The sequence below is a fragment of the Eupeodes corollae genome, chromosome 1, assembly GCF_945859685.1.
Source record: "Eupeodes corollae chromosome 1, idEupCoro1.1, whole genome shotgun sequence".
NCBI classification, from domain to species: domain Eukaryota; kingdom Metazoa; phylum Arthropoda; class Insecta; order Diptera; family Syrphidae; genus Eupeodes; species Eupeodes corollae.
Genome location: NC_079147.1, coordinates 140,216,498 through 140,242,681, shown reverse-complemented (window position 1 = coordinate 140,242,681; position 26,184 = coordinate 140,216,498). Strand labels below are relative to the sequence as shown.

At 32.5% G+C, this 26,184-nt stretch overlaps 2 protein-coding genes across 6 annotated transcripts in view; both read right to left on the bottom strand.

The window, feature by feature from the left end:
- The window catches only part of LOC129938734 (uncharacterized protein CG43427), a 145,279-nt gene that overhangs the window by 113,092 nt on the left and 6,003 nt on the right, over nt 1-26,184 (bottom strand). The window lies entirely within an intron of this gene.
- LOC129938737 (60S ribosomal protein L11-like) lies at nt 22,109-22,721 on the bottom strand. The gene is given in 1 exon segment (XM_056046463.1): nt 22,109-22,721. A coding segment is annotated over 1 exon segment (537 nt). The 5' UTR covers nt 22,707-22,721; the 3' UTR covers nt 22,109-22,169.

The window sequence follows — 26,184 nt, the reverse complement described above, 5'->3', positions numbered from 1 at the left end:
ATATGAATATTTTTTTGTTAATAATTTGTTTTAATTTAAAAAAAAAACTAGTTTTAAAAACAGAAAAAAACAAATAGAAATCCAAATTAAAAGTTATTTTAAGTTTTTATTGGGTAAAGTACTTGAATTCTTAAAACCTTAAGTAGTGTTTCTATCTTAATGTCCATGACTGTTATTTAACAGAAAATAAAAGAAACAATTTCCGAAACGAGCTGTCAAAAGCAAAATATCCCTATTGGAAAATAATGGTTTCAATTTTTACAAAATTCTTTGTGTAGGTATGTTTACTTTAAAAAGGACCAAAAAATGTAATGTAAATGAATGAAACTTTAAAACATAACGCCTATACTTCCCTTTAGTAATGCCGACTTTATCCACCTGACCCTTAAAGTAATTAAATTGGTATTGTATATTTTAACATATTTTCATATAAGTCGTAACTTTATGCATTTTTAGAGGATAATTATTATTATCACTTGGAGAGATTTCGCTATTGTTTTAAAATGCGTACAAAAGTAGATCTTAGTTACCTTATTAAATAAATTATTCAAATTCAGTTATGTTTCTTAGTGCTTAGAATTTTAATTGTCTGTTTTTACCTAATAGTACGTACCAGAATTGTCTTTAAACAAAAAAACATTAAAGGGTTAATCACCTCTTGACGTTTGTTTTAATAATACCCCAACCGAAAATGAAACGAAAACAAATGAAAAAGCATAAACCAAAAAGATCCGGCAAGATACTTCATCCAACACGTTGTGAATGTCTATGAAAAATACAAAATAATATTTTTTTTAATAATAATCTATTACAATGTTACAGTAAATTTACACTAGATGCCTCTTTACTATGCTATGCTCATTGCCCATTTTGACACACACACAAACATACTAGCAAACAAACACAAGCAAATAACTATAATGAAACTACCGTTTATGACCTCGACAAGTTATGCATTACAGAAGAGAGAAATGAAATAAAAAGTAGCTATATTCATATAAGGTATAAAATTTAAATAATAATAAAACAAAAAATGAAACAAAAGTAGTGGACTAAAGCAAAATAAAAAATAATTAAGAGCATTGGTAAGGTACGAGCATTGGAATAAGAAAGGCATGGAGTGCAAACCGTAACAAGTCGGCCACAATATACTTCAAACACACGAACCATCACACGCCCGAAGGCCATTCATAGCTATAAGTGTATATTTATGTTTGAAAACCAGCCATGGGGTGGATGGATGGCGCGGTGGGCTAGTGGCGGCGCAATGGCATTAGACATAGGCATGTCAAACAGTGGGTCTTTTTGAAAAAAAGTGCATGTTTTAATATAACTTATGAAAAAGTTCCTAAGAAGTAATGTCACTCTTGCTGCGCCATCTTTAGGTAACCAAAATCCTCTCTTTAGTTAAACCAATACAACTGACAGCTGTCAATTGTTTCTTTTCATAAAATTATGTTTGTTGTTGGCATAGATATTACATAATGGCTGCGTTCAATCTTAGACAGATATGGTATACCTTTTTGTTAGTGTTTTACGTGTAAAATAAAAGCTGATCAAAAATAGCTAATAAAAAAGGTATCCAAGAATTATAGGTATCTGTCAGAACAGCTGATTTTACAAATGGTTGAATTTCAAGAAACTTGAACATTTATTTCAGCTTTTTATATTCGTTGTTAAGCAAAAATATGCAAAATGTTAGTCAAAGTTGTATTTGAGAATGTTCTGTACATTATAGACAATGAAGAAGCTTTTTGCCTCCGAATTTTAGAAAGTAATTATGATCTATTTTTTAAACTTCAAAATTGACTTATTTTGTTCTCGTTTGTTGACGACTAATTTTCTAGGTCAGTTGAATTATCCATTAAATGTTTTATCTTTCAACAATCCTTCAAAGCTTTCTCAAACTAGCCGTTCGGATTCGGCCTTAAATTGTAGGTCCCTTCCATTCCTGACAACAGTACTCGCACACAGGAATGGTTGAGAGTTGTAAGTCACTAGGCCCTGGTTCACAACGGACTGTTGCGCCACCCCATTTGATTTTTGAATCCTTCAAAGCTTAAATGATTCTCTGCTTTTTGTGAACAGCTGAAAGTTGTTTTTATTTTTTGACAGCTATCCAACTCGTCTAACAAGGTGTCTAAAAATCCACATATCCAAGATACCCTACCCAACACGAGATTGAACGCAGCCAATATATCAAAATTTTCGGGTGGCATCTTTTTATGAGAGCCTGTCATCAAAAGATCTACAAACTTTTTAATAAATTTCGAAATCCAGTGCATATAGCTTTTAATCAATAAACGCTCCGAATGTTGTTTTCTCCTTTTTTTGACATTTCTATATGTCTTCAAGTTCATCTTCAAAATAAAGAATAAATATATATTTTACTCGTTTGGATAAAAATGTGAAAATTCAATGGCAGCATCTAGTGATAAGTTTAATCGTCATATTTGGGTGAAATGCATTCGGCTAAAAGTTAAAAATGCACAAACAAAATAATGTCTTGAACAATGAAGTTTTTAATAACTTATTCGCAAATTTCAGAACATCAATATTAAAACGTTACGTAATGCAAACGTAGTACTTGTTAAACTCTTCGGTAACTATGCTATGCTATAATTATTACAGCATCTTTTTTTTCATCAATGGAGAGTTCTTTGATCTCTAATTTTCAAAAAGGTTTAACAATTACAATAACAACTATCATAATTATTACATCATCTTTTTTTTATCAAAGGAGAGTTTTTTTGTCTCTAATTTTCAAAAAGGTTTGACAGTTGGAAAATAAAGATCATAAAACTTTAGGGACAAAAGCGAAAACATCTTATTTAAAAGCAACTACATCATATATTCTGTGACCAATACAACAATATGTTGAAACAGCTGTTCTGTCAGATGAACACATACACCAGAAATTCTAGGTTACCTTTGGATTTTTTTTCGATATTCCATTTCCATCTGTTTTGAATGAACTGAAAGAAAGGTATCCGGATACTTTGTCTGAGATTGAACGCAGCCAATCTTAGCATTTTGGAATGTGACGCAAAACTGTCAAAATACGTGTATGCATTAAATTTCTGCAGATCGATCTCAGAAACTTCTAACAAAACTAACTACCTACAGTTTTAAAATCTTAAAAGCTAGTTTCGTTTTCGTTTATTTTAAACAAAAGACCTACTGTGTTCCGTTGTCATCATTGCTGATTTACTGTTCAACTAAAAGGTGACATCATGGGACAAGTAAGCTGCGTGACATGTGGTGTTGTTTTTGATTTGTTTGTTTTGTCTTCTTAATGTTGCAACAATGCGAAACCAAAAATGCAATCTTAATTTTTTTTTCTCTCTACGAGAACAGATTGAATTTGGATTTGAATTTTAAGTATACATTGAGACGATTTGATGGTCTATTCTCACAGTGTGTCTTTTGTCTGACTTGAGCTTTGTTTTTTTTCTTCTCACATACGGAAGACATTAATTAGCAAATGGAAAAACTTTAATAATAAATTTAAACTAAGCGCCTCCACCGCAAACACCACCATCATTATTCGTCTTATTTCACAAGACTAGTCTATGTTTCCACCACCGCGCCACCGACGTAAATTTATAAGATTTATGCGCTGCTTTGTGGAGTAACACCACCTGTCAGTGAAAAACATTTGAATACACTATACATAGTGTTATTTTTAAGGATCTGTCAAGTTGTTATTGAAATTTATCAACAAAACGACTTTGGAGTGGTCAACTAAACTACATTATAGATAGACTAGAGAACTAAAGAACAACGGGTTAAAAATTAAAGATTCATGCTATGATATCAAACAAATCTTCTTACAGTTTAAAGTATTTTATGTTAATTGTGTCAAGATGATTCTAAATATATAGAGATACAGTTAAACCGATACTTTTGCTTTTGTTAAAAAAAATCATAAATTACTTGTTAGTTATGGAACCTTAAAATAAAGTATTGGTCCTATTTTTTAGCCCCTTTCCATATAAAAGGATTCAATCTTTTGATTACAGAAGTGTCCGAAACTACATAGTTGCATATAATTTTGAACTGGACACAGACGACCCTGTTAAATTGACATGAAATGTACTTAATTCAAAAGATAACTCTCTATCATATGACCGCCACGGCTGGGTTGAATCTAATCTAGTCGTTTAATTTTCGATTACTTTTTCCAATTGATGAACGAAAAAGTCAGTAATCATACTTCTATAGCGGTCGCCATTGACTGTAACGTTATGTCCTGCATCGTTTTTAAGAAAGTACGAACCAAGTATTCCACCAACCAATAAATCGCACCAAACAGTCAGTTTTGTGGATGTAACGTTGACATTAGTCTCTGTCAAAAAAATCAGTGTTTTATTTTTATTTCAGACACATCGCTAGCTCGGAGCGCACTTTTCGAGCTATGAATAAAATGGTCGAAGAAATGGAGTAAAAAACTGAACATGGTTGGATTCACATTTATTTCGTGTGGTATGACAGAGACAGATGCCAAATATTTACAAACATTGACAATTAAGACAGGTAACATGTTATAATTTATCAATTTACAACTTGAAAATTGTCAAAATCTCTTTTAAAAGCAATTTGAGACCTTGGTAGAATTTTAGAAAAATACCCGACAGTTGTAATTTGTTCGTTCCATAAACAAATTGTTGAATGAATTGTCACTATTATTGAAAATTCTTATATATGATAAGAAAAAAAATATAGGTTATATATTTTTCAATATTTAATTGACATATGCTACATTAAACTCAGTTGCGGTCATGTATTGACATTGAAAAGACCTAAAATGGTGTTAAACGTCACCGTCTCGAATAAAACAAACAAAAATAATAATTTAAACTCGTCAAATGGCCTACAATTTACAAATTTGCATTGTATTTTATCAAGCATCCCACAAAAAGGAATTACTCTCTGGTTGCTAAAACCAAACTTAAACATATGAATTTAGCTTGGGAGTGGAACTCAGTACCATTTAGGTGTCAGAAGAGTTTGTAATTTAGTGGTGGAACAACTCGTGGGAAAAGAAATTTGCTGGCCAGAAAATATAATTTCCGTTCACAACGTTTCAGGAGTTTTGCAAATTTTTCATGTGATGCTGAAATTGTAGATCGTTCTTTTATAAGAATTGATACACAAACTGAAAATGAAGCTGCGTTTGTGGATAGAAATATAGTAACGATTATATTAGTGTCACTTTTCTCTGTGTTCCGAATTTGGAGTTCTTCTATGTTCTGCGCGGTGATCAGTTCATAAGCAAAAAGATATAGGAAAATGTATATAGGGTATTTTCTAATACTTTAATATTAGAGGACATTAGTTATGGAAGAAAAAGTATGGGTAAGTATGGCAATGACTACATTTTCACAACAATTAACAAATATATCAGTGCATTACAAGACAATATTGTCATGAATTGAAAAATTGTCACCTGTCAGTTTTTATTATGAAATAGAGCCCAGAACCTCTTAAACTTTTCTAAAAAATTAATGCACTAAAACAAACTGACCCAAAGTCTTGTCAAATTCAAAATGATCAACAATGGCGATAACAAAATGGCTGACCAATATAGATAAGTTAACAGCGACATCTGTTTTATTATCTTAATTTTCAATACTTCTTTTAAAAAAATGTATACAAAAGTGAAATGAAGTATTTTTAAAATTACTTTCATTTTTAACAATTCGCAAGTCATTCAATCATAAGAACGCGAAATATAATCACAATACTTTCAGATTTCAGTAATAGCTTAAAAGCAATAAAAAGAGATTTTATTTTAATTGTTTAAATACAAAAAGAGACAGAATGTGTACTTAAAATTGCAACATCATACAAAATACTTTTTTTGTACACCTACCGAAATAATTTTCTATATAAATTCCCTAACATAACAACAACAACAGCAACAAATAATGATGACACAAAAACCTACTACGTACGCAAATTAATTGTACAGGAATACATATAGTTTAGATTTTAGATTGTACAATATACATACATTACATTTTATATAGCTCCAAGTTGATTCTGCGTTGCAACGTTTTAGAAATTAAATTGATACCATCGCATCAGAGAGACACACCGTACGCGTACCGTAGAAAAGCAAAAGACTAATGTTTATATTTTTAGCTCATTAACCATGCCCATGCTATATTTATTTGTGTGGAATTTGCATTTGAATAGAAATAAAAGCAAAAAGGGGAAATGTCGAGACTAATTTCATTCTCCTAAATTATATCTTAAGATACCTACATATATAATCAAATATTTGAACAAAAAGATTATTCTTTTTTTTTTTTGATTTATTAAGAGAAAACATTCAAAACATCTGCTAATTACAAAAATAACAGTTTTAAGCTCTGAAGTTAGTATAAGCAATTTTTTTAATCGCAATTTCGTGAAGTTTTTCAAAGATAAAAACATCTTACCTTATCGCACTTAGGATTATGGGAAGTACCTATAATTATGGTTAATATTAACTTTTATGTTCTTTTTTTTAACCAATGATAACAACCACTAACTATTGGTTGCGGATAGATCCGGATATCTATTTATTAGTGTTTTACGTTTATAAGGACAGCTGATTTAAAACAGCTGGGATGTCAAAAAAGAAATCCAAAGGTATCCAAGAATTTTTGGTATATGGGAATATCTGACAGATCAGCTGTTCTCAAAAAGCAGACAAACATTTAGAGTTCAATATTTCAAACATAATGAAAGATTGGCGGCGCTGTTCGAAATTTCATACAAAATATTGTTCCGAAGTGAGCGAAGCATATTTTTACATTGATGGGTTTGTTAATCGCCAAAATTGTTTGCTTTTGGTTTTTTGAACAACTCCGTGGAATTGTCAAAAAAAAAAAAACAAATGCATCCAAAAGGTGTCATTGTTTGGTGTGAGGAAAAATTGGGCCATATCTTTTTGGAAAGGTGCCTGGTCACATTGAGGCGACCAAAATGTTGTTTTAAGAAAAAAATTGATTCATGTCATACAGCTTATGAAACACTTCAATTCAGATAGCGTTTGGTGTATTAGAAGGGAGTCTGAATATACGTTTGAAAAAGCACCGTTCTACTAATTCGATTACTTCTTATTCCTTGTATCCTTAAACTTCATTAGCATATAAGAGATAACTTGCTCTTAAGCAAAGAGTTGCCTTTGAAGAAGTTTGACCTCCGTTTTGTCTTTAAAATGCGCATCACGATTTAAGTTATGTATAGTAAATCCTAAGTATTTAAATTCAATCACTACTTCTATACTTTAGCCGTCCCGATTTGGGATCCAAAAAACATGACTGATCCTCGGTTAGAATAACAAGGTCATCTGCATATAGAAGAACCTTAATAAATACATCTCCAAACATAACACCATCTGGAATTTGATTTTTAATGTCATTTATGAAGAGGACTTAAAATACAACCCTGTGGAACTCCCGTTTCAAATTTAAATTTACCATTTTTAAAAACTGAACTTGTATTGTGGTTGTTTACATGTTCTTATGAACTTTGTTGACGAGGTGATTCTCGCAGGTTTGAAAAACATAAACATCTGTTTAAAAATGTCAAAAGCGGCTTTGAATTTTTAAGTGCAGCATTGCTCCTATAGAGAGTGGGTGTAGTCCTCATTGCACCTGTGATGCCAATACATTCCATTCTTTGTAACTTGGTCATGACGGTTCTAAGGTTGGTGCCTTTATTCAATTCAATTTATTTTGGATTCTTTTCACTTATATCTAATTAACAAATATAAAATTATATAATTAAATAATGGAAACAGGATACAATAAAATCAATCTATAACTATAAAGTTAGTGTTGATTGATCTAACATATAATTTTTAACTGACATGGGGTAGTATCAGCTTTTCATAAGTTTTTTTTTTTAATTTTTATTCAGTAATGAAAAATAATGTATTATTTTATTATAACTTAGTATTTTGTAGGAACCGAGAAGAATCTTTGTTGTGTGTGTATTTATATGTATATGTATATTATTAGGTTCTAGAAAGTACTCTAAACAGTAACTTAGCATCATTAAGGTCAATAGTAAAAAGCCATGATCCGACGTTTTTAAGAAAGTTAAAATTGCTAATTCTAATAGATAAGGGAAGCTTATTGAACAGTTTTTCGGAGGTGGTTAGATAAAAATTTGTGAAAAGTGATCTACGTGGAAACGGAACATTGAACATTGAGTGCTAAATTATTTACTCGTAAGTCAAATACGGACGAATTTCTAAAGAATTCTCTCGCTTTGTATAAAGAATTCTCTCAAAACTTTGAAAACATAAAGATGTCTAAGAGGCAGGCACTTTTGAGTGCCAAGAGAGACTCAAAAGTGTTCATGTAAACGCCTCCCTAATTAACTATACCGTATTGAAGTTTTGAGTTAACAAGTCCGTAATAAATCATTGACAAAACACTACGTGAACAGTAAGATTTTAAAAGATACATCTTTCGAGTTACTAAAGTCAAATAGGTTCTTACCCCCAGTTTCACAGTAGAAGTTTAAACGTCGTTTTGGTTTAAACTTTAGTTCAACAATTTATTCGGTTTCACACTTTCGTTTAAACCTTGAACTGAGTTCATTCCTCAGTTCAACGTTTAGGCACTACAACAGTTGTCAAAATAGCTTCAACTCATCCGATGATGGGTAATGGGAGCCACTCTTTGAATTAAATTCATTTGCAATGGACTCCCATGCCGCTGTTTTTTCCGCCCAATGTACTCGATCAGTTTTTTTGTTTTCAATGATGTGTTTGTTTTTCATAATCAACTCCATCAGCAAATCTATATCTGCTGATGAAAAGTTGTTGCTTTGTTTTTTGTTCCTATTAATTTTCACAATGTTTTCCATTTTTGTTTTTGTTTTTTCTTTTAAGCTTACAGAAATCACAACTCACAACTGTACTTTAAAACAATACAAATTGACCAAGATTGTCAACAAAACAGAAAATATCTGTTGCTGTTTCACGTGTTCCTCGCTTCAGAGAGAGAAAGAAAAAACGATGAACAGCTACGTATTGCTTACATTACGTCACATGACTTACAATGCTACCAAACTCTTTTCATACAATTTAATTAAACTAAAGTTCAGAGCACACTGTGAAACTAGAGGAGTTGAACTTCAAATTTAAACTTAAATTCAGGTTCACCTGATCTTAAGTTTAAACTTCCACTGTGAAATTGGGCATTACTGTTTCAATATGACACTTCCAGTTCAGTTTTTTGTCGATGTGTACCCCTAAATATTTAAATGAATCAATAGAATTAATTTTAAAACAGGTTTTTGAGCAAAGATTAGAACCTTTGAAATTGTCTCTTCCATAAATATGTAGCGGTAAATGTAATTTTTTAAAATCGTATAAATGATAGGAAACTTCGTAGTCATCAAAAGTGTATCCTGATGTCTCAAAATGCATCATTTTAGTTTTTTTTCACTTATTATTAGTTTGTGAGCTGCAAACCAGATTCTGAGCATTTGAAGGTCCTCATTCATCCTAACTATACATTTGAAAGGTGTTTTTTCAGCTTAAGTGAAAGCGATTTGATTACCGTTAAACCTTTGTTTAAAAACGGAGTTCATATAAATAAGAAATAATAATGGCCCAAGAACAGATCCATGTGGAACTCCATTGTTTATAAGAACCGATGTACTAAAAACTCCATTTACACGAACCTTTTGCTCTCTGCCTACCAAATAAGATTCAAACCATAAGTGGAACCCCTAAATCCCGCATTATAAAGTTTGACTAATAGCCAATTATGGTCTACCATGTCGAACGCTTTGGTCATATTAATGAGATGTGCCATATTTGATTGATTTTGTTCAAAACCATTGTATAAGATACAGCATTCTTCTTTCTTCTGCGGGACGATAGAAGAAACTTCTGAAGCCGCTAGGTTACGGAAAATTCTTTCAACTAGTCCAGCTATGCCAAGCTGCTTGGAAAATGCAGACGACTCCTGGACAAATTCAAGTAATGAATCGCTGAACTTGCTATTGGACACTCACTTTCCTGGTAGATCTCTTACCGAAACTTGCAACAGTTATATACGTTCAAGTTCAAATACAACATATCCACAAGGTCTGATCACAAGGGATAAGCTACAATGGGCTTTCAACAGCTTCAAACCATTTAAATCTGCAGGACCAGATGGAATAATACCAGCCGAATTACAAAAGACTTCTGATATAATTGCACCAATGCTTGAGGCAATTTTTACCAGCTGTCTTTACCTGGTCCATATTCCTTTGGCATGGAGAGAAGTTAAAGTTGTAAATGCTCAAAAGTCAATTCTAAAGATCTACGACCTATAAGTCTATCATCATTCCTTCTTAAGACCTTGAAAAGATTGATTGATATCCATTTAAGGGCACGTATCGATACAAGACTTCTGTCTTCGTCTCAACATGCTTACTATAAAGATAAATCGGTGGAAACAGCGTTACACACTTTAGTACGCACCATCGAATATTCCCTCCATCATAAAGAGTTCACTATGGTTGTTTTCCTTGACATCGAAGGTGCCTTTAACAACGTGGAATCATTTAATGCTTACTAGCAGAATAATTAACTCAAAACTGGGCAACTCTTCTAGTAGACAATTCGTTAGTAGAGGGACACCGAAAGGTGGTGTTCTATCCCCTCCCCTCTGGTGAATGAAATCCTAACTCTGGATGCGGAGGGTTTGATAGCCTATGCGGACGGCGTTGCTATAGTAGTTTCAGGAAAGCATCTTAAAATCCTAAAAGAACTCTTACAAAATGCCTTGGACAGACTAATACTTTGGGCTGATCGGTGCGGACTGGGTGTTAACCCACACAAGACCGATCTGGTCTTATTTTCGAGGAGATACAAAATTCCATTTGTCAACCCTCCTTATATTAAAGGAATCCAATTAAAATTCTTAGACGAGGCTTAATACCTGGGTCTTGTCTTAGACAAAAAACTAAATTAAGAACGCAACGTACAGGAAAGAGTCAAAAAAGCTACTGTAGCTCTCTTTTCTTGCAAAAAAGCTATTGGTAATAAATGGGGTTTACAACCCAGAATCACGCATTGGCTATACACATCGGTTATCAGACCAATTTTAATGAACGGTGTGGCAGTATGATGGACTGCTTTAGAGAAAGTTATAAACAGGGATAAGCTAAATAAAGTCCAACGTTCAGCTTGCCTATGTATAAGCCGATCGCTTCGCACGACCCCGTCTGCGGCACTGGACACCTTGCTCTACCTTACACCCCTTGACATATTAAGCAAACAAATAGCTGCAAGTTCAGCTATTCGACTCAATGCTTCGTCGCAGTGGACTAACAACAACATTGGCCACTCCGTAATTCTAAGGTACTTAGAATCAAATCCTAAGCACACAGACTACACCATCCCCCAACTACAATTCCACAGAAACTTCCAGATTTCTATACCTACCATATCTTTTTGGGAGGATAGGACATTCTTGGAGGATGAGTCAATCCATTTTTACACAGATGGGTCAAAAACAAAAGAAGGGGTTGGTGGAGGTGTGTACTCTGAACGACTGAAATTAAGTCTCTCATTCCGCCTTCCCAATCATTGTAGCGTGTTCCAGGCGGAACTTTTGGCGATAAAAGAAGTCTTGTCTTGGCTCAAAGAAAACGTGGTATCAACATCTGATATCCGTATTTTCTCTGATAGCCAGGCCGCTATCAAATCTTTGCACTCTGTCTCTACAAACTCTATAACAGTCTATAACTGTCGAACATTTCTAATGGAGATGGCGCAACAGTTAAATATTAACCTTTGCTAGGTGCCGGGCCATAGAGACATTCAAGGTAACTGTAAGGCAGATGAACTCGCCATAAACGGTACAGTATAGCCCATCCTACCACGTTTGGCAAGTACTGGCATACCAATCGCTACTTGTAAACTACTGCTAATGCAAGACGCTGTGAGGAGGGCAGGCACCAGATGGAACAACATCACCACGTGTCAAGTCACAAAAAACATCTGGCCAACACTGGATTTAAAACGTTCAAGGTGCTTGCTCTCTCTAAGCAGATCGCATATAAGCTCGATAATAGGTGTAATAATCGGACACTGTCTAATAGGAAAGTACGCCACGAGACTAGGCGTATTCTCAAATGACTTTTGCAGAAGCTGTATGGACGAGGAAGAGGAAGAAACGCTTCTTCATCTTCTCTGCACCTGCCCTGCTCTAGCTCGAAAACGCAAGAATTACCTAGGAGAATTCTTCTCTAACGATTTCAACAATTTCTTATATCTAAGACCACACCAAGATACTTCACGTGGTCAGAGAGTTTGAGTTCCTACAATAGAGTGAATTTTGAAAGGTGGTTACATTTAAATTTATTTACAGGCACCATATTTTAATGTTCATTTCTTAATGTTTCTGTGCATATTTAAAAAACAAAACAAAAATATTACCTTTACACAATATTCTCGAGAGAAAATCTATAATGATTTCATAAGAACATAAGAGGCACACAAAATATTTTCGTATTCCATTAATGTTTGATGGGGTTGGCATCATTCTGCAGAAACCCACTTGAACTTAATTCACTTGACTGAAAAACTTTTGGATTTTGTAACAAATTAGGTGAAGTTTAAGTTTTTTTTGGTATTGAAGTAGTATACCTACCGACAACATCAATAAGTTAGGCTGTTCGTTTGCGAGAGAGAACTTCTTATAGTCTTTTAACTCAATGCATGAAAGTTCAGGTCCTAAGACTGCCTTGCCTAGTAATAGAGATTTCCATAACAGCCCGAAGTGTGCCAACATATCCACAAAAATTCAAGCCCTAGCTCTGAAAACCTAGTGGACACATAATTAAAGAATTTAAATAATAAATAACTTCAACATTTTTTTTTTCTATTTTGTTGTCATAAGTTTTGTGGGTAAGGTGTAAAGAATGACTAATGGCACTAAATTTATTTTTATATTGTCACATTTGATTGTTTGAAAATGTTCTTAAATTAAAATACCGTTTGATGTTGCCCTCTATCAGAACCCATAGAATCAATTAAATTTAAAAATAGAATTTTAAAGACCTCAAAACAACAAAGCTATTTCGGATGTACATATGTACGAGTGGTATACCCATAACATGTTGTTTTTTAATTTAGGAGGCATATGCTTTGCAATAAAAAAGTTTCCTTTTTTTGATTGGGTCTCATTTTTCATCGGAGAATTGAAAACAAAACTAAAGTGTGAGAAAAATTATGTAGGAATATTTAAATACATATCTACATATAAAACGCCGTTTGCAGATGATATAAGAATAAATTAACAAATAAAATTAGATATTTATGGTTTCCATTCATGTATTTATGAAGTTAAACAAATACCGGTGTTTTTTTAGACGTGTGGTTTTCAATCTGGCAATACTTTTTTCGAAGAAGGTCTTTTTGACAGCTGTCACTTAATTTATGCTCAGTTTGGTTTGCAATTGGGCAGTTTCAGATAACATAAGTGATTTAATTCGCAATCAATACCATTTTTTGAATGTAAATTTTGACCAAAACAATTAGTTAGTTTTTCATGTGTCATAAACTTTAAACTAGAAACTTTACTTCACCTTCAGTTGATTGTGCAAAAACTACAAAAAACATAATTGTTCTAATGCTCCTCATGCAAGCTACAAATCTAACTCGACTTATATTTTGTACTTTAAAGTATTATTCACATCAGCGCGACCAACGAACGACGAATGAATTACAAAATGTGAGTTTATATACGTTTGAAGACATATTTCCACACAAATTTTTGAAAAAAAAACCATAGCAATCTAGGTACTATTTGATTTATGATGCATACTTTTACTTTTCAATATCATATACATATTAATAAATTTAAGAAAACAAAAAAAAAATGTAATTGATACGAACTGTCAAACTTTATTCGCGTTCCACATTATCCACACTCGCAACGAATAAAATAATCGCGCGTACTTAAGCTAAAAAAAACATACTTGTTTTGTTTTCGGTTGTGAATGGTGTTTGGCTGTGGCTCGTTGTCAAACTTCATTCGCGACGAATTAAAAACTCTCATGTGAAAGAAATGTCAAAATCGACGAATATTCGTTCATTCGTTGGTCGTGCTCATGTGAATAGTGCTTAAGGAAATATTACTTATTCTTTTCTTATTTGCCATCAAGTGGAAAGTGCAAAAAAAAAAACAAATAAATCACTAAGTAATAAAGTTCTACACATTTCAGTTCAATGAAAAAACATGATCAACAGTCACTTGGATATAAGTAGACTTGATAGTTAGGGACATTTTTCATCACTAACTTTTCAGTCAACTTTCCAATAGGAATTTTTCTTTTTAAGCTTAGATCAAAAAACTGAGCTGTCAAAAAAAGATTTGTTTCTTTTTTGCTCATAGATATCAGAGCGCTCGGAACTCTGAATAAAATGGCCGATCAAATGGAATTAAAAGCTGAAGGCCCAACTATAATAGACTTAACTGAGCTTAACGCAGCTTAAGGGAAAGAACCAATACGCTAACCATAATAGACGTTCTGCTCAGTTTCGCTAACTTTCGCGCAATTACGCAAGAGCCATTTAAATGGCTCGAGCTTAAGCAAATGTCAAATTTGCTTAAGTTACTTGAATCCATTATGATTACTTTTTGTTTTGACGATAACTTCAGATAACTTTTCGTTCGGTTTTGACATTATCTTACTTTCGGTTAAGTCTATTATAGTTGGACCATAAGCGTGGCTGACTCACGTTTGTTTCGTGTGGTAAAAAGAGACCGATGGAAAATTGTTATGGATATTGACATGACAGTTCATTTCTACAGTGCTTTACATAAGTAAGTCGGAGTGTTCTGATCAAACTGTGCTCAAAACGTACTCGATGTGCTCAAGCTTTACAAAGTGATCTGCTCTGTACCTAAAAAGAAAAATGCCTAAAAATGTTGCCAGACACTAGAAAATTGACTTACTTTCAAGTCCCTTATGTCATCTGAACCTGCCCGATATAATTGCACAAGAAAATCAAGTTTTTAAGTGCAACTTAAAGGAAAGCCATCACCTTGCATATTATTAACCAATGTTTGATTTTAAATAAACAAATCAGTTTTTGGGAACCTGTAGGTTCTGATAATTAAATAAGAATTAAAATATCCAGTTCATCAGGTGTTAAATAACATTTAATCCAATTTTATCAACTAATTATATTCAAGCACATGACAACTAAATAACGTTTTGGACAATATATAAAATAATTTAAACGATACAAATGAAATTTTACAAATAATTCTATAGCACCTTTCTTCATTGAAGTAAAATACAAACTAGAAATTGGAAAAAATTATTTACATTTCCCATCGACACCAACTGTCAACATTTACGTCTTTTGTTAAAAAAAAATCTTTTAATTCATAAAATTCCCACCGTTTTGTGCATGTCATCATTTTTTTCTTACCTGGCATACTTTTCATTAAAACCAATTCAAAGAATTCTCTAAAGTACTTTTGACCTTTTTGTCGGTCTTCGTTGTCATGACGGTTCAGGCCACCCGTAAACTTGTATTTCATAACATTGTTTTTGTTTCGGTAGTTGTTACAAACAAAGCTACATATGAATGCCTACCATCGAAAGTAGGTGACAATTTTGTTCCAGTAAATTTTAATGACTTTTAATAAAACGTTGGTAAATATATTTTTGTATATACAATGCACAGTAGAAACACAGTTTTTGTTGTTATCTTTTTGGCTATCATTAAATGTTATGTGTAATGATAATGATGATGATCATAGAAAACATGGTCTTGTTGTTTTATTGTATTAACATTTTTATTCCCAAGTGTGGATTGTTTTGTTACAGGTTTAAAATTTTCAACTTCTCTTAAGTTTTTAAAACAATCAGATATGCACAGGCCTTAAAATTCTATTTAACAACTATAGTACACTCCGCTTCCACTGAATAAGATCATAAATTTTTGTAAGTAGTTTTTGAATTTTTGTCCAAAGTTTAAGAAAAATGGGCCTTAAAACTATTTAAAAAAACTAAGTTTGATTTGTTTATGTGGTTTTCCATTGGTAAATTCAGATATCCGACAAACATTGATTTAATTTCGCGGCGCATGGAACACGATTAAAACTGTTTTTTTTTTTGTATTGGTCATTGTATTAGTGGAACTACGTAAACTTGTTAACAAATGCGATAGAAATGTCAAATTTCTAGAAATAACATTTCTTTATTTGGTATCCCAAAAAATACAGATCTGCAGATTTAATCATAAATCAAGAATTAATCAATTTATTTTTAACCATGGAATACCAAAACAGAGACATTTCTATTTTAACAGATCTAGATCAAAATAAATTGATTTATTTTACCCATGGAAAACGCAATAATAGTCCAAAACCTATTGCATAGCTGATAAAATTGACAGTCATGGGCAGGTTCAGGTGACATAAGGGATTTGAAGTTGAGGCAAGTTTTTAATATTTGTTTGGCCAGGGAACCAAAACAGGGAAATTTCTATTTTAACAGATCTAGATCAAAATAAATTGATTTATTTTACCCATGGAAAACGTAATAATAGTCCAAAACCTATTGCATAGCTGATAAAATTGACAGTCATGGGCAGGTTCAGGTGACATAAGGGATTTGAAGTTGAGGCAAGTTTTTTTATATTTGTTTGGGCAGCTGCCAAAAAATTGACCTCCAATTAAGGCAACTTTTTTGGAAAATTATCTGGAAAGTTAGTCAAGACAAATATTTCTTACTATCAAAAGTCAAGTTTGCTTGTGTCAAAATGACAGCTGTTTTTTTATCATTCAATTGAAAGCTAAACATAATAACTGTTGGATTTACACAGTTTTATTCCAAGGTTTTTTTTTAAATGGATCGTTGTCATATTGAAAAAGAAATAAGGAATTTTACTTACAAAATAATGATTCTTACAGAAACCATATAAATGGAAATTACAAGAAGAAGACCAAAAATTTTAAGGTGTGCATCAGATTCTTCTGAATCTAAGGCGAAAAAAAAAACAAAAAGTCATACGTCAATTCGATGTAGGTTATCTTTCTACGGTTAAGAAAAATTAAAGGGTGATAATTAAAAAATAATTTGGTAGGTTAGAAGTTTCAGAAAAAAAAAAAAACATTTATAAAAATAAGTAAGAATGTCGGAGACAAAACGGAGCCCTGCGGCACACCAGCGTTTATTTTGTGGGTATCAAATTTGAACTCATCCAATACTAATTGAATTGAAAGTTTCGAAAGGTAATTTCTAACCCAACAAAGAAGAGATTCACCAATACCAAAAGCTAGCATTTTCGACAAGAGTTTGATACCAAATTCTATCCTTTTGAAATATCAAGTGCAATAATCTTTCTGCTTCCAGAACGATGTAAAGATTTTTTCAACTGTTCGGTGCAATAAACTATTAGATCACCAAATGATCATTTGCTATGAAAGCCATATTGCCGGCCATTAAGAAGCTTCCGTTTTTCAAAAGATTGCTTAAGCTTAAAATTGATCAGCGTTTCTATGACCTTGGAAAGAAGGAATGCAAATGCAATTGAACGACAGCTAGAATGGGAGGAGGATTCAGCTGGACAAATGCTGTTTTTCATACTCTCGGAAAGAGACCAGAAGGATAGGATAGATGGAAAAGCTTACGCAGTAGTTTTTTCAGCATTGAAAAACACCTCTTCAGAACAATAGCGGGATCCTATCCTATTTCTGTATTTCAAGATCTTTAATTATTCTAGCAACTGTACGAAAGTAAAAGAAAGAATTCAGTAGAATCGTTTACGCCTTCAAGTACAGGCGGAGTCATGTCACTCATTGGCATCATTGAATTAACAGCAAACTGTGCTGCAAGCAAATTGGCTTTATTAATCGAGCCTACGAAAGGAGTGTCATTAAAAATGAGCGTAGGAACTATCGATGACGTAGGGTTGGGCACATTTTTTACAAATGACCAGAAATGTGTACTACCTTTGAGGCATTATAGTGTTCTTTGACGTTATTTCTGGTCATGCAAAAATTTAATGCGTCGAATATATCCGTCACAGGTTTGTCTAGCTTGTTTGCACTTATTCTGGTTTTCCTCAGTAGGATTGGCTTTGTAATTCTAAAAACATACATTTTTGATCGCAACAAGCTCTTTACAGCTCGAATGAAATTATGAGTTTTCATTGGGTTTGATCTGCGCTGAAATCCACTTCACTATCGAGGAAGCATGACCAGTTAAAGTTCCTGAAGAAGTCGTTGAGATCGTCCCAGTTGGCTTTCTCATATTGCCAAACGGTTCTCGTAGTGTTTTTCTCTTTAACTAGGGCATGAGAAATTTGCAAATATGAAAGAAGGTCTGATGTGCCATAACCTCCAGGCCATCGCATATTTATTGGTATCAGAGTGATCTGCAATGTCAGAAATCCGAGTTAGCTTAAAAACTAACGAAGTCAGGTGGTTTAACTCGACAAAAATCTCGACCTCATACCTTCCTTCGGGTGTTGCCTGACTAGAACAGAGCAGCCACGAAGAATTGTGTACGTTTAAATCGCCCATAACAACGATTCTACTGTGCGTAAAATAAGATACAATTCTCTGGATAGAATCGGATATAGCATCAAATTCGTTGGAAATCGAATTGCTCTCCAGAATTGGGCTTTGTCTGTCGATTTGTCTTGCTTAAAAGATTGTAGGGTTTAAAAAGTTGTTATTTGGATTATTCTTAAATTTTTTTAAACCACATAAAAAAAGTTGTTTGGTTTGAACATCTAGTTTTGTTAAATAGATTTTTAGTCGAAAACAAATGTTTACCAATTTTTATAAAATTTGCGTACTATTTCTTGTAAATTTAATTTTTTTATGAAAAAGGGACTGTTATTTTTTTATTAAAAAAATACTGAATATCGAAAACAATATTTTCTGTGAAGACAATATTTTTTTTGAGCCGAATGTAAATTTTTACCAAGTTATAGTATTGTTTTTTGTCAGGTTTTTATTTTTTGTAAGAAAACTGTCAAATCGATTTTTCTCAAAAAAATTTCCGAATGTTGAAAACAATTTTTCTTATAGGTAAGTTAAGATTAGTTGGAAGTCATAATCTCAAATTTTTGAAAAGATATTTGAGTCGAAAATCAATTTTTACCAACTTGTTTTATTTTTTTTTTGTTTAGGTTTTTATTTTTGTTAAAAAAATTGTCATTCGATTTTTCTCAAAATTTTACCGAATGTTAAAAACAATATTTCTTATGCGTTAAAATTAGTTGAAAGCCATAATCTCAAATTTTCGAAAAGATTTCTAAGTCGAAATTCAATTTTTACCAACTTTGAAAAAATTGTCAATTCAATTTTTCTCAAAATCTTACCAGATGTTAAAAACGTTATTTTTCGTTGTACAAAATTGCTTTGGAGATACAATCATTTTGTATTCGTAAAATTTTCGAAGTAACAAATTTGTTTGTTCAGTTTTGTTGATTTACAAAAAAAAAACAGTTAATTGGATTTTTTTCAAAAAATATATTTGTTTGGTATCACGTTACAATATATTATATAAAATTTAATTCAAGTTTCAAGCGTTTATGGTTCATGAGATATTTAAGGTAAACCAAATATTTAACTTTTTTATAAACTGCTATGGTAAAAAAAAACTACCCACGCAATTTTCTTGAGAGCCCTTTCTGCATCTTTCTGCCTTACTATCTGTATAACAAAATGTATTTGAAGTCGATATCTCTAATGGTTCTTGAGCTATGGACGACGAAAAAAGCGTCGCTAACGTATGGACGTACGGACAGACATCTTTCAAAAAATCTTTTATTTCGACTCTTAGGGACCTTGAAACGTCGAGAAATGTCAAAATTTTTATTTTGACAAATTGGACCCATTATAATAACTTCCTATGTTAAGTTAATAAAACAAGTATTAGTGCTGTGCCTAATATATTAAGTATAAAGTATTTTTAAAATGTGTGTGCATATTTATTTGAAGCGGAGTGTATCTTTTTTGGTTCTATTTGGAAAATGCACGAAGTTAAGAACCAATTCAAAATCAATCAGTAGCCATTTGTGTAATTACTTAAAACTATGTTTATATAATTTAATTTTCCAATTATGAATAACTGTTAAGACAGAAAAAATATACCAAACCAACTACAAGTTGTCACAAAAAAAGTTAAAAGTTTAACAGTTCAACTTGAAGGCCACACAAACAACATGGCCTCAGAAGATTCAGTTTATCTTGTTATTTAAGTATCTTAATAATATACATAGGTATACTGAAATGCTGAATTAAAATATAATTATTCTTTTTCGTGTGAACAAAGAATTGCAACAATTTCGTTCTTAGTTTTGTTTGCAGATCTTGTTATTTTGTTAGGTATATCTGAGGTAGGTCTTTTACCTAAGTCTTGATTTCTATATCTAATAATCATTTGTTAGTATTTTTTTTTCTTCTTTGACATTTGCGATGTGTGATTTAGAAAATAAGAACGCCCAAAGTCTAACTTATAGATAGACCAGTTTGCTAAATTACCATAAATTGTTTGAATAAATTAATTTTAACTGTAACCTTGAAGATAATAATAATGGTGTATCTGATGTTTGTTTATTAATAATAAAAAAAAAGATATAATAAAAAGCGAAAGCGTGTTATAAATACTAAAATTTCGTTAGATATATGTATACTCGTATATATGTAGGTTTTAAAGTTTAAAGATATATGTAAATATGTATATTTTTATGCACTGAGTGACCATGATATTGTTAACTGTGCATTCAAAAGGTGGGTTTTAACATTTGATTGATTAATTTCTAGATTATCAGGTTGTTTTGTATGCAATATTTAGATAATGTTGAATTCTATCAAGTTACACATTTCAAACTAATTTCAATATTATGACATTTTCTTAGTAGCTGTGTTTTTACATTACAATTTTAATAGTTTTAAGTTTAATATTAAAAATTTTGTATGCTTCCTTAGGAATAAAAACACTTTTCAGTTAGCGCATGATTCAATAAATTTAATTTTAACGCTCTAATTCACACAACGCCATATATGGCTTTTAGTTTTTAAGTTAAAAGTTTAAGTTTAATTTATCAGTGGGTAAAGAAATTCACTCAATTAGACAGATTTTTTTTAGAAGATACAAGTAAAAGTGGTTTTCCATGGGTGAAATTAGATTTCCGTCAGAAATTGCTTTTTTTGTGGCACATGGAACACGATTTGAATTATTTTATTTTTGCGTTTTTGTAAAGTATAACTTCGTGTATGTCTTAACGGGTGCGGTATAACTGTCAAATTTCACTATTAATTTTTGTTTATAATTGTGTTAATATTATTGCCGAAAAATACAGATCTTCAGATTTGATATGAAATCAAAAATAAATCAATCTATTTTGGCCCATGGAATGCAAAAACTGGGGAAATTTTGGTTTTGACAGATCTAGATCAGAAATAAATTGATTTATTTTACCCATGGAAAAAACTGTATATATGCTGGTAAGTAATAAATGTGATTTTATTATTGATTTAGTACATGAATAACATAGAAAATGGACATTTTATCAAACAGACATATAGCTTAAAAATCATCATGCCATATGAGGCATTGAGAGCAGAAGTGGCGTAACCCCAAATTGTAATAATTGAGACATATCTGGATAAATATCTCTTATTTTAGATCTTAATCTTGTCTGTTTTTATTGAATTTTCTGTGGCTTACATCACTTCTGCTTTCTGGATAGAAACAAAATTTTTAAAAAAGTATGTTGGTTGCACCATTAATTAAAAATACAAGTGCTTAAATTTTTGTTTGTATTATGACTTTCTAAGTACAAAATAGTAACAAGTTATGAGTTAAGACCGCTATGAAACTATCACTCTTTATTCTCATGAACGTATCAACTAGGCTAACATTTCTGTCTGTAGAAACAGTTGTCAAGTTCTTATAAAATTCCTGGTAACTCGGCTGAATAAAATTTAATAAGTCGAGTAAATCTTTATTTTTCGCTTCACTTACAAGTAATTCGAGATATGTGACTAATGCAGATGTTCTATTTTTAATATCACAGTTTCCAGAAGCACGTCTTCGTTATCTTTTTTATTTAAAAAAAAAAAAAACAAACTTTAAAAGTTGGAAAGTTATTTTTTGATGTTCAAGATGATTTCATCGTATTTCTATTGGAACCACTTCATGGCGTCTTCCTTAGTCAAGCGGTGAGGAAATCCGACTGTGCCTGATTTGCGCTTCCTATGAGCTACGTTGTAACCTGGTCTTCCCAAGACTACGTAAAAATCAAGACCGTAGATACCGATGGAAGGATCGTATTTAATACCCAAATCGATATGTTCCTAGATACCGAAACCGAAGTTTCATGTGGAAGAAAAGTTGTCCCTCCTCAACTCGTATTCACGAACTTTAAGACCACGTTCCAAGATTTCTTCGGCCTTAGCGCCACGAACTGTGCAATGTACAGCAATTTTTTCATTACGTCTGATACCGAATGAACGCACGGTATAACGGGCCTTTGAGAACACGGGCTGTTGGCCAGTCAATTGTTCCAAAACCTTAGCAGCTCGAGTAAGCCTATCACCAGATTCACCCACACAAATGTTCAGGCAGAGTTTTCGGATGTGCAAGTCCCGCATATGGTTCTTTGCGGGATCCCTCTTAACCGTATTAGGGGCTTCCTTCTTCTCAACAGCGGGCGACATAGCGTTATTCGGGGGAAAGAATTGTTCGTTACTGCTGTACTTGTAAGAAATATTGAAGGGGGTCTTCTTCACAAATTGAAGCTATTGATCTTAAGCCATTCCACTTTCGCTTCATTAGCATTAATCTTTGGATTTGTTATATTTGTTTAAAAAAAATTTCGGCGAAAACATCACAAACCTATCCATAACAATAATTTAAAATGGATACTTCTTTCTTGCCGCTGCTATAACCTTATACCAGGCCATAGGGTAAAAATGTCTTTTAAACACTTCTTATGTTTTTTGATCACAAGGTAAGTAAGACTGGCTACTCAATAGAAATTTGTGATCAATTTTATTAACAAGATAGTCACTATGCAAAACAATATATTGACACAAAACGGTCATCTTAATATTACTTTTTTGCCCACCGCACTGGTCACTGTACATAATTAAGTTTGAGGTACTCACAAAATGTTTAATATAATGCAATAAGCAGCTGCCAATTTCTTGGGGACCTCTTGATTCAATCGACTCATCCCAAATATATATACATGCAAGCTTTGTTCTTTAACATGTCATGGCTACTTAGATAATTTGTCCAACGTTGCCTCTTATAATAGCACACACTCCTTGAAATGACTAGAGTTGGCAAGTTTTTCATAAGATCAAATGCAATTACGGAAGTGTCTTTAGATTCCATTGCTTTTGTCGCATCATCTCTAACGCCATTTCTACCGACTCCGCTTTTCTAAGATGCAGTTCATGTTTGCCACTACTGCTCTCAATTCCTTATTTGGGTTCTAATGCAGTAACGGAAAGATTATTGTTATAATGACAGCGGCGAGCTCTGTTTTCCCAACAAAAATATTTGATTCAATTAATCATTATATTTAGTTCGGAAAGTGAAGAAGAAATGCTAGAGTAATAGGTGGTATCTAAAACCAGTGATTTTGATTCTGAACATTAGAAGCCTTTAACTAGTGTTGTGTCAAAAAGAAAAACATACATCAGAAGCTATGGCAGAAAATAGTTTGGAGTGATAAAAATCTTGATAATTACATAGAGGAATATTGTCCGTTTTTAGGAAATAGTGAACTGCCAAAGAAGATGTCGGAGTTTTTCACCGAAGTTTTGAATCAAATGATGATAAATCGAACCGAAAAGCTTTGCAGAACAATAAAGAATAAACCGATCAATATAACGCTAAAAGAAATGGAGACTTTTGTTGGTATTTGCCTGTTTATAGTCTTGGGGAATTTACCTTCAACAAAAGTTTATCGGAGTTCAGAAATTGGTTAAAGTTTGGTTTAAGGGACAATAATATGCCAGCGATGGGAAGGTATATAGCAACATCTTAATTTTGCCAATAACCATCATTTTATAAAGTGCGGTTTGGCCAGACTTGATAAACTATTTAAAGTAAGGCCACTCTTAACAAAATTAGAGATCGGCTTCTTCTAACTCCAATTTATTGCCGTTAAAGAGCAAACGGTATCAAAACAATGTTGACGTGAACTTAAACAGAATACCTCAAAAAAACCAATAAGGGTTATAATAATTTCGTTTTAGTGGGGTATCGGTATTCAACTACGAACTTGATTTTTTCGCAGGAAAACAATGTATGAAAGATGCTTCTGACTTTGGTGTAAGTGAAGAAGACACAAAAATCATAAGATATTCTTTGATAACTGGTTCAATAGCCCAAAGCTCTAGGTACATCTAACCAAAAGGAAAGGCGAAAGAAAAGTCGTAAAAGAGTGGCGGAGATCAATGATAAATGTCTTTTGTGTCCTGGTAAACATGGTATCAACTTTTGTGGGATGTAATCCAGAAACAATAAAACATTATGGAGAATGTAAAAAAAGTATATCAAAATTGATTGTCTAAATGTTATAGATGTATATAATAGAGGTGTAAATCTTCTGGGCTCGTTGCTTAGACTACCGATCAAATCAAATCCGATCAAATAAACGTACCAACTAAATTTTCTTTCACTTCTTGGATCTGGCGGTAGTAAATGCATGGATTTTATTTTTTTTTAAAGAGTACATACCTCTATTTGTCTTTAAGATGGCAGTAGCCGAGCAATGTTGTAAAATTGTTAAAATGTTCAACAAAAAGATGGATCGACCAACTACCAACACGGCTAATCCAAAAATAACTTCGGATTCCAGTCCATGGACTCCAACTTCCATTCAGTAGAAAAAAGCTAAGAAGTCTCAAACGACTCCATTTGTGGCACTGGACACCCCACTCTCTTCATTTATTTGGCAAACAAATAGCTGCAAGCTCTGATATTCGTCTCGGAGCATCATCGCAGTGGGTTAACAACTCTGTAATTCATAAGAAACAAACACACAGACCATTCCCATTGCCAAATTGCAATATAAGCTCGACAGTCGGTGTCATAACCAGGCACTGTCTAATAGGAATGGACGCCAAGCTGCGAGGCGTATTCTCAAATGACTTTTGCAGAAGCCGTCAACATTCATGTGATATCAAAATGGGCCATTAAACCGGCCTTAGTATGTCCTACTTCATCACTTTAACCTAACCTAACATTCAAAAAAGCAAAATCACTGAAGACATATTGAAATGTTTATTGTTATTATTAATAGCAAACTAAATAAATTGAGAAAAGTCTCTCGTTGATTAAATTAAGATAGGAATAGACCGCAGAAATCCCTTAAAAAGAAGTATTCACAACTTACTTAGCAATATCCTACATATATGCCGAAAAACAAGTTGTACAAAACATTTAAACATTAACTTTAAAAATATCGATATTCGTAATGTAAACTTTTTAAGTATTCTTGGAATTATCTTTGATAACAAATTTAGTTTTAAGAACCATTGTATGTACCTTAAGAAAAACCTAGCTACCAGGACAAATATAATAAAATACCTAACAAATAAATCTAGCTATTCTCATACTATCACTGTTTTTAAAGTTACAAAACCAATGATTATTTCTAAAATCGACTACGGGCTTTCAATTTATGGTAAATGCTCGAAATCTAATCTTCAACTTTTCAAACCTGAATACCACACATCAATACGGCTCGCCCTAAGAGCTTTTAGAACAACACCAATTATGAATATGTTGGTTGAATCCGGCCTACCTTCCATTGCACAAAGGCATGAGTTTGTTACAGCGCAACTTCTATATAAAATAACATCATCTCACAACTCACCAATAACACAAGGGGCGAAAAAAACATCGACGCAACAAAAGAATCTGCATATCCTCCAAGGCTCCTGACCGAAACACAATCATCACTGAACTCAACAAACTGCCGAAAAATTCTACAAGCAATGAAATCTACGGAGCAATACTCACCATCCACAATCTACTCTTCAACTGTAACTCAATCAACAATATTATTATTCCTAAATTTATTAAAAACAAATCTATCCTAAATAATATGAAAAATCCATCTCCAGAAAATATAAAACTAGTCTATAAAATATTAAAAACATTAAATCTAGATAAGCT